The 13,627-nt window shown below is 38.1% G+C and overlaps 1 protein-coding gene across 1 annotated transcript; it reads left to right on the plus strand.

Annotated features, from left to right (window-relative positions):
* Nucleotides 1-207: 207 nt before the first annotated feature.
* Noc3 (Nucleolar complex protein 3) lies at nucleotides 208-2,563 on the plus strand. The gene is made up of 2 exons (XM_089252950.1): nucleotides 208-248; nucleotides 510-2,563. Coding segments are annotated over exons 1-2 (2,010 nt in total). The 5' UTR covers nucleotides 208-247; the 3' UTR covers nucleotides 2,519-2,563.
* Nucleotides 2,564-13,627: the final 11,064 nt, after the last annotated feature.

The following is a 13,627-nucleotide window of genomic DNA, read 5'->3' on the forward strand; positions in this document are numbered from 1 at the left end:
ATGTCCTGCAAGTGAATTGCGTACACCTCGGAATGTGAGAATAATCACGGATAAAAAACCACTCAGAAAACCGAATTATTTGAATATTTTTTTAATTTATTTCTTGGATTTATGTATTGTGCAATATTTTTTTAAATAGTATTTGTTTAAAATTGGCGAAAAGTTCATAGATGTGTTTACCTACAAAATAGCGTTGTTAGCCGGAGATTCAGACGTTTTTGACCGCCGGCAGAAGGTAAACCTTGCAAGTGAGAAAATGTCTTTCTGTGAATTATATCTTGAAATATGGAGATAAACATTGAAAGAAAAAACCGAATTATTCAATCATTTTCTAGTTTTTATCACTGATTTATTCTTTGCGGAATATTTTTATAAAAATAGTATTTGGAGGAAAGTCCCAGATCTGTGTATGTACCAAAATAAAGTCAGTGATCGTCTGTGCATGTGCTTCACGTTGTAATTATTTTGCCATCGGTGAGTAATATCCGATTTTTTTTTTTCTATCGTAGTGCAATCGGTGATGGAAAATTCTGAAATTAGGACTCTTCTGCCAGTCAAAAGCTCGGATGGCCGCTGGGTGTATCCTACAGAGGTCGTCCCGGATGAAGATGGAAACGAAGGCGAGGTCGTAGTTGAAAATTGCCCGTCTGAGGAGGTAGACAGCGAAGAAGAGGATTCACCTCCTAAAGATGAAGAGGAGGAAGAAGACACCGTCGTGTCCAATAACTTTGTTGAGCGCTACGTCTTCCAGCAACAACTCTTGAAGCAGCTGAAGACCAAGATAGCGATGCTCGGGAGCTCCGTCACCGAGGATCCCGAGAACAACATGCGCGCTCTGAAGGAGCTTCTGCTGATGCTAGTACGCAAACCGCGCACCAAGATGCTCGTCACCGAGAAGAAGCTGTTGCTGCTGTCCCTGCTGCACGTCTTCTCCGACATTTTGCCGGGATACATGATCCGCTCGTACGAACAGGAACAACAACAACAACAGGATAACAAGAAGGTAAAGCTGAAAAAAGAGACTAGGAAGCTGATGGCCAATGAGACAACTATGCTCCAGCTCTACAAGAAGTATATCGATCACTTACAGAAGCTGACCTACGAAATGAAATGCAAGCGCCGCTCGGAAGTCAGTGCAGACAGTGCTCTGGGCAGAGCGCAACGCGAGATAGGTCTAGTTGCTGCAAAGTGCTTATCTGAACTTCTGGTGACGCGTTACTACTTCAATTTCAGTGAAACTGTCATTGGTGTGGTTGTCCGTCTAGCTTGTAGCCGGGACGGCGAACTGCAGAGGATCTGTTGCGAGGGGATCAAGAACCTCTACCAAACAGATAAGCTCGGAGAGGCTTCACTCAAGTCGGTCAAGCATACTGTGAAGATTATAAAAGAGCGGAAGTTCTCTGTACCGGCGGAGCTGGTTAGGACCTTCCTGGGTCTGCAGCTGAAGGACATCAAGCCCCAGCATCTGGAAAAGGCTAACATGAATAAAGTGAGGAAGGAACTGAACCGGATGTCAAGAAAAGAAAGGTGGCACAGGAAGAAGATGCGTGACTTGACGCAGGAGATGAAGGAAGCCGAAGCCCAAGAGAGTCACGACAACAAGTCCAAGTTCCAGACAGTGATGCTCAAAAAAGTTTTCTGGGTGTATTTCCATATCCTCAAGGATAGCATGAAGAAATCCTTGGTAACACCCGTCCTCGAAGGACTTTCCCACTTTGCTTATCTCATAAACCTGGAGTTCTTTGATGATGTGACTTCAATACTTTCGATGCTGTTGAAAAGTGAGAATCTGCGTAACATAGAGCAACTTTATTGTATGCAGACAGTCTTCACAATCTTGGCCGGACAGAACCAATCGCTGAACATTGATCCCCAGCGCTTATACACGTGCTTGTATAACATATTCTTGGAATTACATTCTTCGGACACAGAAGAGTTTTTTGCCGTTCTGAAATGTGTTCACCTCATGCTGATCAAGAGAAAGAAGAACATAACGTACAACAGGATGCTGGCGTTTATAAAACGGCTTTGCACCATGAGCATTCATATGCCCCTGCACCTGACTCTGTCAGCCCTGTTGATGGTACGCTTGATGATGATGAACACCGCCAACAGTGACATCTTGCTCGATATCGAGAGCACTGTCGGCAGTGGCGTGTATCTCCCGGAACTGGAAGATCCAGAGTATTGCAATCCTGTATCAACTGCATTGTGGGAACTTTGCCTATTAACCAAGAGCTACAACCCAGTGGCGCAAGATCTGGCTCGTCACATTGTCCATGGTTGCCCCGTCCAGGGAAGAATGCAACTGTCAGAGAAATTGAAACGGTATTATCCAGATGAGGCATTAAATCTCTTCTCGGATGTTGTATCGAAGCATAAGATCGAGCCCGAACTTTGTAAAAATCCCACTAAAAAGTTGTGTATTCGTAAATCTATAGATACACCAAAAGCAATCGCAAGTCTGGATTCCCATGTGTCGTGGGAAGATGTTGTGGATGTGGATTTCTTCAAATAGTTTTTGTAATATGAATAAAATATTTGTCAGATTAGGTCTGACCTACATAAACTCTTTCAGTATAATTTACGCATTCACTTTGGTGGTTGAATGTTGATAGTGACGGACTCGAATTTTGAGGACGCAGGTTTGAATCCCACTGTCCTTACAGTGGTAGTCTGCTGAAGTTGGTTTTTTGCGGTTCTCCCAACTTCGAGGTGCAAATGCGAGCCTGTCTCCCCACAGAGCAACAAACCTACAACGATAAATCATTCGAGCACTACACATAACTAGCATTACACAGAAACAAACTCCATGTTAGATTCACAACACATGCATTCGGGCTTGTACCAATTTGTTAGAAATTCTGTAGAGGAAAGTACAAGAGGTTAAGGTACGGTTAAGTAGTACGAGTTGTATAATTTACACGCTATTTAAATGCTAAAACTAGGTTTTTGTTTCGGGCGACAGAGGGACTAGCATTGAGCTATATGGCTTTTTTTTGTTGGTGCTCTCAAACAGTTGCCCTCTTTATAGTGTACCATTAGCGACACAGGCCCTGAAAACAGTTGCTATCTAGAGATTACAATATAATCTCTATATATACAGTAAAACCTCATTAAGTCGTCACTCCGGTTAAGTCGTCATTTTTCTTCAGACCCTTCCAGCTCTCATAGACCACAATGTTATTAAACCCTCGTTTACTCGTCACTAATTTCAGTTAAGTCGTCACTATGAAAAAGTTTGATAAAGATAAACAGACTATTTTTATGGCTCCCATTAAAAAAAGAGCTTGTTAACAGCATTGCCATATGCTCAAAAGTCACCATAAAATCCTATATACCCAAACAAAACAGTTTACGTAATGAAAGTTACGCTGTCATAATTTTTTTGATAACTTGAGGTGATGATTTATCAAGGTTTTACTGTAGTATATATTCAGTCGAATCCCATTATAATGAACTCGAAGACACCGCAGAAATCACTTCATTATAATTTTGGTATAAAGGAATTCAGGTTTTTTTGTATTGTTCCAATGTAAACTTAGCTGGAGGATTAGAAAAGTTTCCGTTAAAACGAGATTTTTGCTATAACGATATTGTTAAAAAAGGATTCGACTATATATACATCTAAATATGTTGTTGTAAATGTGATAAATTCGGTTGTTATATGTAATAATTGAACATTTTGGCAATTTTCTTACATTAATCACTTTTACCAGTGATTATGCATAGTGCACAAGCATCCTAGTTATGGTAACTGATTTATCACATTTACCACAACGTGTACACATTGATGTGAAAGGAGGGGGGTTAAACTAGGAGTTTGTAACCTATGAGTTGCAATCCAAACTTGAGTCATGGGGGGGCTTCCGAGAGATGGGTTGTTCAAAAGTTCACTTACAGCCAAAGGTTCTGGAAGTATGGGTCACGACCGAAACAATTCACAGTGGCTTCCAGGATGAGTTGTACGACTTTGCTTAATCTGTTTACAGACTGTTATAAATGCACTTACTGAGTTACTTGATTTTGAATAAACAGTCTCATGGGTCACAGCTGAAAAAGGTAAAGAACCCCTGGGTTAAACTCTTCCGTCCGAGTCAAGATTATAGTGTGTTCATGCAGTAAAGAACTTGAAACCCCAACCCCTTGGGAAGAAAAAAATTTAACGTTCCACCTCAAGAAAAATGCTGCACATATGATACTATGTGTATATACAACTTTAATTTAAATAAAAGGCACAAGAAGAGTTTTATCGGAAAATGCAGATTAACATTCTAATCTTGAGACCTTTAAAAGCTTATGAAAATCTTTCTCGCATAAAAAAAAACATACAAGACCCCCCCTTCTCATTGGGTTAACCAGTCAATTGGCCAATTAATTTCTCCGAGCGTTACCCGCAGTGTCCATTTTTTTTGAAGATGTGTGCGCTTTTCCCTTTTTTTTCCTTTTCTTGGAAGTTTAAAATATTAAAATATTTTTTTTATAGCTCGAATGTGTTGAGATATAATATGACACCCCAAAAGTGGGGAGGGGCGGTCATAATGTACTGTGACTAAAAGAAATGCTGTTGATGGATTTATGTGAAACCATAGTTGAACCTTTGCTAAAAGATATATGAGCAATAAAACAGATGCATCTTCGCAAGGGAGCTGGAAATTGAAACAAAAACGACGGGGATGCAGCTTTGCAAAGCATGACAAAGATAATAGTAATAATAATCTTAGACCTTGAAATAAAATTGGCAACACCATTACGTATATCAGCGACGGCAAATGTCGTCTTAACCACTTGACTGGTGAAAAAGACCGAAAAAAGTCTGCGCGTCGGCAAATGCCGTCGTAGGCACCAACATTACGTATGGCAGCGACGGCAAACGCTGTCGTAACCACTTGACTGGTTAAAGATGTTTGGTTGGTCAAAAAACCTTTGAATATATGTTGTTTAAATTTGAGGTCTCTAAATTATGGGAGCACTGCTGCACTTTATTTACGATCAGCTCTTGAATATTAATTGAATTTAATGTATAAATATTGGGACTTTTTTTAGTGCCATCTATCAAGAGACATGAAGCCATTCGTAAAAGCTACCACCATCCGATATTTATAACACCAAAAATAAAACTTGCATCTACTATGGTAGTAAACTCGAGGTCCGTGGCCTTCCCCAGGTCAGATAATTCCTGTGCTCCTGTATAGTAAATTTTTAAGGCCTGGTATTTGCCTTATTCATTGGAAATTTTGTGAGTATTATTTTACTTTCCGTATTTAAGATGGCAATGGGTCTATCGTGTACCTGGCCTTATTATTGGTTTTTTGAGTTGTAAATTTTTAGCATAAAAAAATTATACGAATAGCCCGGGCCCCCCAGAGCTATGATTAAGTCAATACACACACATATATATATATATATATGTATAGGTTTGTCCACAAACATCTTTGATGATATTCCACCCATGAAACTGACCTGAATCCTCGCTCCCTATAAATCACCAACTGACTATGCTTGAGCTCTCGAGGCAGAGTAAAATTTATGGTTTAATTTTACAGCTGGTTCCCCCCCCCCCCCTTAAAATAGACTCGTCCAAGTTTTGACGAATCTTTTTTTTCTCTTTCTCTTCACCCTTCTGAGACAACTTGTTTTTCAGGGTTCTGGCTCTGACGAGATGTTTCATTTTCTTCCTGACCCTTCACAAATCCAAAACATACCCATACTCCCTATCTCGGCTGTCTTCAGATGTTTTGGCTTTTATAGAGTTAACCACCTGTGGGATTGTCCAAATTTTGCCACCATTCTCATTTCTTGACCACTGAGGAAAAGAGATCATTTCTCAAATTTGTAGCCCCTTATAAACTTGCCGCCAAGTCTCCCTATAAACAATGTGCCTCTGCATCTGGCAATCCTAGTTAAGGACCTGGTTCAGGTGCTGCCATCTATTCTACAAATTGGAAACATTTTGCGGCAAGGTTTCTAGGCATTGCAAACTTAACACAAGCTTCTTGATCTCTCTCAATAATGCCAATGATAATGTCTTTCACAAAGACCTCAACAATCACTTTCTCTCTCCCCCCCCCCTCCCCCAATTATAGAATAGAGAAACAAAAAGATATAAAAAAGGATTTGAGGCAGTAACTGTTGCATGTGTTGTCCACCAGGTGAATTCATAAACTTTTCAATTCTTTCCAGGAGGGATACTTAAAACGACAACCGCGTAAACACATGGATCGCGCTGAGGATTGATTCTAACATTGAAAACGAGCAGGTTCTCCTACAGGCTTGAGGAAAAAAATGCACCAGGATGGCACACCTGGTATGTGGAGGTGATGTATCAGGTGAACTTCTCGGACACATGGTCGAGTCGCCCAAGTGATCTCTTTTGTGTGGGTGTCAGATCAATACCCTGCCATTAATCCAGATGGTTGTGGTTTTTTTTCCAACCATCGGGAGTCTGCTTTGTAATGTGTGAAAGATATCAAATCCATGAACCAGCACCCAAGAGTTGCATTCCGTGTTTGGGCGCAGGATCTGAAGCAAAAACCGTCAAATGAATCAATCCTGATTCGATAGAGGATACATAAACTTGTGCATGTTGGTCTGACCATGGCCTAAGGTGATCAGATGGGTTGGGGCCCGATAGACAGGTGCATTCTTGAAGGGATGTAGCGGCGGGTTAAGGTCACGCTCTTTGTGTTACAGTTGAGGACCTCACTTTTCATAGGGTAACATCCTTTACGCTGGATTGTCTCAGAATTCAGCTAATAGAGGGAATTGCCCTCTCCTGTCTCACTGGATGCCAAGATTGGCATCACATGTGAAAATAATTCTGTGAGATTTCCCCTAAAACTCTTTTCAGCGATCAGATGTATATAGATGAAAGTATTTTTCAGCTGTTCTTTGATTGCTTTATGAAAAAATAGTTACTTTTGTACGCGAAAATATAAGAAGTCATGGCATAATAATCTTTTCACGTAGAATTTTGAATACGATAGTGATACAGTCGCCTTTGTATTCTTTCATTTGTACACTTTGAGTACAAATGCTTCCAAAAAAAAGCATATGTGAATTTATAATCTTTACTGAAATTCATAGATGAAAATAATTTTTAAAACTTAAGGACTACCAGACGCCTTCATTTCTGATGTCATTTCAAGCATCCTCATACGTCTCAGAAATGCCTCTTTCTGTCTTTATTTCCAGAATTATTTTTCCGATTTCTTTCTCGAGAAGCACTGTGATACATATACAGTAGATCCCACTTATAATGTCTAACTTAGAATGTTTTCCCTCTGGGTACGACATGTTTTGATGGTCCCTAATCTTACTAATGCTCATCTAGATTTCCTGTCTAAAGCGTTTTCCCACTTAAAATGATTTCATGACCGGTTTTTTGAAAAATGTTATACGCAGGATCAAGACTGTATACTTCTTTATCGGTGCGAGCTCTTATTTCCACACGCTTTCACAAACCGCTGTCAAAATTCAAATGTATTCTAGAAATTTGTTCACTAGCGATGCAAATTTCAATTTTTGAGGTATCGATTATGTTTCATGCTATTTGAAAGCCGTATAATATACAACTGAGCAAATAATGGTATTCTCAAGACCTTTTCAGAATCCAGAGATGTTATTGAACTGTTTTCTTCATGCTATTAAGTCTCACTACAACGACAATTCATATACTAATAAATCACTCTACAACAGTATTTTTAAGACTTGTTTGGAAATGTCTAGTGTTAAACTACCGCCTCTCGACATAACAATCCCTCTAGAATTATATTTTCTCTTGGTACACAGAGTATTGTTATATCAAAATTCCACTAAAGCCATAACTGGAATACCATCTTGGATTCTCGTTTTTGTTTAATTTTGACGACGATTTGTCAAAGCATGTACATATGTGGAAAAATGAGCACACACTGTACTGATAAAGAAAGACATATGTATCACAGTGAAATTTTCTTCTCCAAGAAAGAAATTAGAAAAATAATTTTGGAAACTTGAAAATGAGGACAAAAGTGCGTAATTTATAAACGTATGGAGGGCGCTTAAAGCAAATTTCTGTTTTGGTGAGAGATCAGCCTATTCTGGATTGTCTCAGAATTCAGCTTAGAGAGATAATTCCCTCTTCTGTCTCACTAGGCATCACATACGAAAAGAGTTCCAGAGAGATTTCTCTAGAACTCTTTTCAGCAATCGCGTATTTTAGAAGAAACTATTTTTGAATATTCCCTGATTGCTTTCTAAAAAAAACAACTAGTTATTATCATCCTGTTATGAACCTATACATATTTTTCTGAGTTATTATGTCCAGAAGTTATGGCGTAAAAATATTTTTATGTAGAATTTTGAATACAGGTACCTTTCACTTTACATGCTTTTGCTGCAACACAATTTTAAGAAGTGGATTTAAGACATCGGAACCCAAAAATTTGGCTTGGAGTTTGATGTTAATCCTGAAAATGGGCTTGCAAATTAAAGATATGATGTAGTCAAAATCTATTAGATGTTGGGATTTGGATGAGATAAATGCTCAAATCCAATCCAAGAAATCTCACTAATCAACACTGTTTGATAATATTGACAATGCCATCACAATTTTAATCAAAGAAGATAGTAATGAAAATAGAGTTCTTGTATTTGCAAGAGATATGTTCAGAATTCTCTGGAAATTCTGTTGGTACTGAAGCTTTCATAAGGGGACGAAGAAATACTTCTTGTCACTTAAAAATTTTGACTGCTTCATTGAAGAAAATTATCAGCCGTTCTTATACCAGGCTCCTCAGGAAAGAAAAGATTTAGAATCAATCAAGTACTGAAGACAGAAGTAAAAAGTATTGTTTCGGATAGCATCTCTCACACAAGTAGTTGAAATGAGTAAAAGTCAAAGCAAAACACAGGAAGTCACAGATTTATTTACCCCTTTAACTGCCAAGGGCATATTTATTAAGATATCCTTATGTCTTTACTCTTTGTGATCAAAAAAGAGTGGTACTCAGGAGTGGATTGTACAAAAAGATTTCGTAGGCAGCTAAAGGATTAAAACAGCTATTTACACACATTCACAAGCAGAGATTTGACTGTACACACTAAACAGTCTCTCCGAAAGATGGTTTTTCTTCTTTCTCAACTTTCAATATGTAATAAAAGTCTTTTAAGTAAATGAAACAGTTTGTCATATCATTGTTGTCATCTGTCTGGTGAAATTTTATTGGGAAGATAATGGAATCTGGAATGTAATGACAAGTTACATTCCAATGGTCATACAAGGTCAGAGACCATCTTTCCACTGTCACAACATACCTGAACTGGAATTGAATATTTTAGTAAACCCAAATTTTGCATTCTTATTTAATAAACTGGAAGCATGATACAGTTATTCTCAAGAGGGGGAAACCACCAGCGATGGCAGACACCAATCTCCCCCCTTGAACCAAAAAAAAAAAAAGTATAATTCCAAATCAATTATTTTTCTCTAAATACTTATAGAAGGACAAATGTAGAAACAGAATAGAAACTTGAATTACATAATCATCACCAATCCTACATATTATACATATAATATACAATAATACAAATTTCATGGGAGTATCACTGTTTCCATTTTTCTACAAATCACGCATTCACGTCACACATAGTAAAAAAATCAATTCCATATAAATATGAAAAACAATTACGGCCAATCAAATGGAGTACTGAATGCAAACTCGATTACCGGTCACACTTGAACCTGAAAAATCACATTTAAAATCAATATACAGGGCAATTATAATTAAACTTCCCGTACTCATCCGGATACAGCAAAATTGTTAGGATATCTTAATAAGACTATGGTGGGGGGGGGGGGGGGGGGGGGAGAGATTCATGCAATAAAAAATATAGTTATTTTGACCTTCAGGTGAACAAGTGCCACTTTTTTTATTGAATTTTCCCTTTTTTTTATGGCCCATATAGCATATATATACCAAGTTTCGGTGGAATACCTCCATCAGAACGGGTGCTTTATAGGTCTGATTAGTGTCAATATACTGATGGGCACTGCATAGGTCTGAGCAGTGTCAGTATACTGAAACTACTCACACCTATGTAGCGCCTGTTCTGGTGGACGTATTCCATTGAAACTTGTATATGGACCCCCAAACCAGAATATGCCTAAATCTGCTATGTACATCGCAGAAATATCAGTACTACTACAGAACAATCTGAAAGAATTTTAAAAGCAGAAAACACTATTATGGGGATTTTTACTGTACCAGTCAGCCGAAGGCTTGTTGCAGAACAATGTAAAACATTCTGCTTTGGGGGAATATGGACCATGGAAAAAAAGAAAATTCAATAAAAAGCATCACTTATTCACCCGGTGGTTCAAAATTGAACTATTTTTTTATTTCATAAATCTCTCTTCTGTGGTCTCATTAAGATATCCTGAAAATTTGGCTGTATTCAGATGAGCAGTTTTTGAGAGCTACTACTCACAGTAACGGAACTTTAATTATAATCACCCTGTGTATATATGGTCGAGCAGGAAAAAAAAGTCACGCTACTCTAATTTGTCTGAGGGTCCTTGGCACCCAGGTTTCCTAACTAAAGTATGGATGCACAAATTGAATTTTTTATTCTGCATTCTTTCCTCAATTTTTTGGTATTCGACATGCTACAGTGACTTCATTGATTGATAGCTGCTCTTAAATTTCTATGCCTCCTGTCTTTCTTGCACTTTGGGGACCTCTTGCTCATCCCCTTCCCATGACTGCCTAAAACCCTTATATGCCCCCTGTTGTATAATAACCACTGCCATTTTTTGCCATATATATAACCCTTTAAATGCCCTTCAAAATGTCATCTTTTTTAAAATGAGAAGTAGGCTTTCTTTCAATTTTCGGCAGGTGCAAACTACAGATATGGGGGAAAAGTGTTCCATTGAGAAATCAACTATAAAAATTATCTAGGGTTGTCAACACTAAAATAAGACACTCTTCAGGAGTGAGATATCTTATCAATGCCGCTCAAAGTGTTAAAGAAGATCTGAAGCATTCAATGTGTGTAAATTGTTTACGATTCAAACAAGATCATGTCGCAAGTAATTTTATGGTTGAAAATTTTTCTCTCACATTCAGAATGTTCTTATCCACAGATGATTAGCATAGTAGCCTGCTCAATCATCTCGTGATGATTTAAAAAATTTTCCCCCTTCTTTAATACGAAGTTCTTAAAATGACATATAGATGGCGTATACATATTACATAGCTGCCAACTTTTGAAAATGAAAATTCGGGAGATTTTCGCGCAAACCCGTATTTTATCCTAAAACCACTCCCTAATAAATACAATAGGGATTTTTCCAAATAAAATAGGGATTTTCCAAACATAAAAGTTAAAGCGTAGGGAATAAAATCCCTACTCAAAAACTGAAGTTAAATTAAAATAGGGATTTTACACACATGGAAGTTAAACCCTTGGGAATAAAATCTCTACGCAAAAAACAAGTGAAATTGGAGGTCAAAACTTCAATGATGTAAAAATAAATATTGTGTTCAATCAGAAACGCTGTGAACAAACATTCTGCGCGAATGACCCCAAAATCATTGGAAGATGAAGGAAAACACCGTCAATTTTTGAAGAACACTGACTTTTTGTGACACTTGCTTGATGGTTTTTTTTTTCATTTCACATGAGTGATTATGTCAGTCTTCCCATGACCGATGTTTATGTCCGTAACACAACTTGTACAAAAAGGGAAAGTGGACCCTCTTCTGGAACATTTGATGAAAGGAAATTCATCGGAATAAGTATCTTTAAAATTGATTAAATATATTTTTGCTTATCAGTATTCATGCTTTGTTATATCGCACGTACGTAACTTCAACAAAAGAATTGTTGACCATATGAGCGTCACTATAATCTTCAATTATTATCCAGGACTATTGGCTGCTAAGCCATTCCCCTGCACGATAAGACAAACAACTTTCTTGTTACCATCAGAGGGTTTGTAAAACTTCCTTAAAAAGGGTATTTCCCCATTTACGACGTGTGACATCATTTCGAAAGGGAAAAAAAGAGGCTTCATGCAGAGACGGCCCTGCTTCATGCCGCACAAGAAATTCCTTAGGGATTGTTTTCATAAGCGGGGATTTTTTTTTAATGAAGTAGGAAATTTTTAGGGACAATTAGGGATTTTTGTGATTTTCGTAAAAATTCGGGAGATTTAAGAACTTTTCGGGAGGTCGAGCGATGAAGCTAAAATTCGGGAGATTCCCGAAAAATTCGGGAGACTTGGCAGCTATGATATTATATTGCAGCGGTTTTTTTTAAAAATTATTTCTATATTTTCTAACAGATTTTCTTGTACTATATCAAGACCAAAGAGTAGTGCTGTCTCATCCTTTGAAGTTGCTCTTGCCACCTTGGCTCAGTGCAAGTGATCTCGGATCAGGGGGGTATACATGAGATGTCACAACTTTCTAATACTTTTTAACTAAAGTGCTGCCTTAAAATATCAGGGTAGCCAATGGCAAATTAACATTCTGTCACAACAGTGATGTCAGTTGATGCAGACTCTGTTTAATCATGAGAGACAGCCCATAGTTACTATATAGGACACACAGGTGTGTGTTCTCTATACAAATCTACAATTTTAGATCAATTGTCGCTAAATTTTGTATATATATACCAAACAGGGATCGGATTGAACGATAGGCTACTTTAAAAGTTTCTCAGAACAGGGCAAAAAACTGTTGGGCATTGGGCAATGATCACTTTCGGAATGTTTACTTTGGTTTCCTAACAATGTGTTTGGACATGCATATGCCTTTAGAATGGTTTGTCACTTTTTCAACCCCCCCCCCCCCTCCAGTAGTTGACAAAAACCCGGGCAGCACCAGGTATTATAGCTAGCCCGAGTGGTAAAGATGCTCGTCTTCCACTGTGAAGGTTGCCTTGGTGTGGGACTCCCTGCAGTAGCAATCTTTTTCTGCGGTCATGTCGCCATTTCTATTACCTCTGTGTCAGGAAAATTTCTGACAAGGATGAACCGGTTATCAAACTCGGGACATCCCCTAAACATCCTTTGGTACTTTAAGCGAGTATCTTATCGACCTGGGCTACCACACCCTATAATTGATTCAATGATGAACCCAAGGATATTACTCTGAAACGATGCTTTCTTTAAAATGTAGCAGAGCAAAAGTTGAAAACAGATCAAACTCACTCAAGACTGCACATGCACAACTCATTTGGTAGTAAACTGCCCATGGTGATAGACCGGAGTTGTGCTCAGTTTGAAAGGAAGTAAGAACAAAAGTTGCATCTTGATTTGAAGTTTTCAAAATGGAGATGTAATGAAGAATGGATTGATTTCCCATGAAATTACAAAGAATATTAACACTTTGTGACAGTAGCTAACAATTTATTGAGGAAGAACGAATGTTATTCGGATAGGCAGTCTTTAAACCTTTCACTCCCAGCAGGAAATATATGTCCCATACCGGGTCTGAAATCAATAATGAAAGGGTTTACAGCTTTTCAGTAGAGAATTGCAATTTGTAAAATCCATGCCTCTCTGTTATCGAAAGAAATTTCCCATAACATTTGGGTTAAAATTTGCTGAGGCATTGGAAATTTATGATTTTTGTCA

The sequence above is a fragment of the Pholcus phalangioides genome, unplaced genomic scaffold (genome assembly GCF_987345545.1).
Source record: "Pholcus phalangioides strain wild (caught in Gottingen) unplaced genomic scaffold, Ppha-v1.0 ptg000031l_1, whole genome shotgun sequence".
NCBI classification, from domain to species: Eukaryota; Metazoa; Arthropoda; class Arachnida; order Araneae; family Pholcidae; genus Pholcus; species Pholcus phalangioides.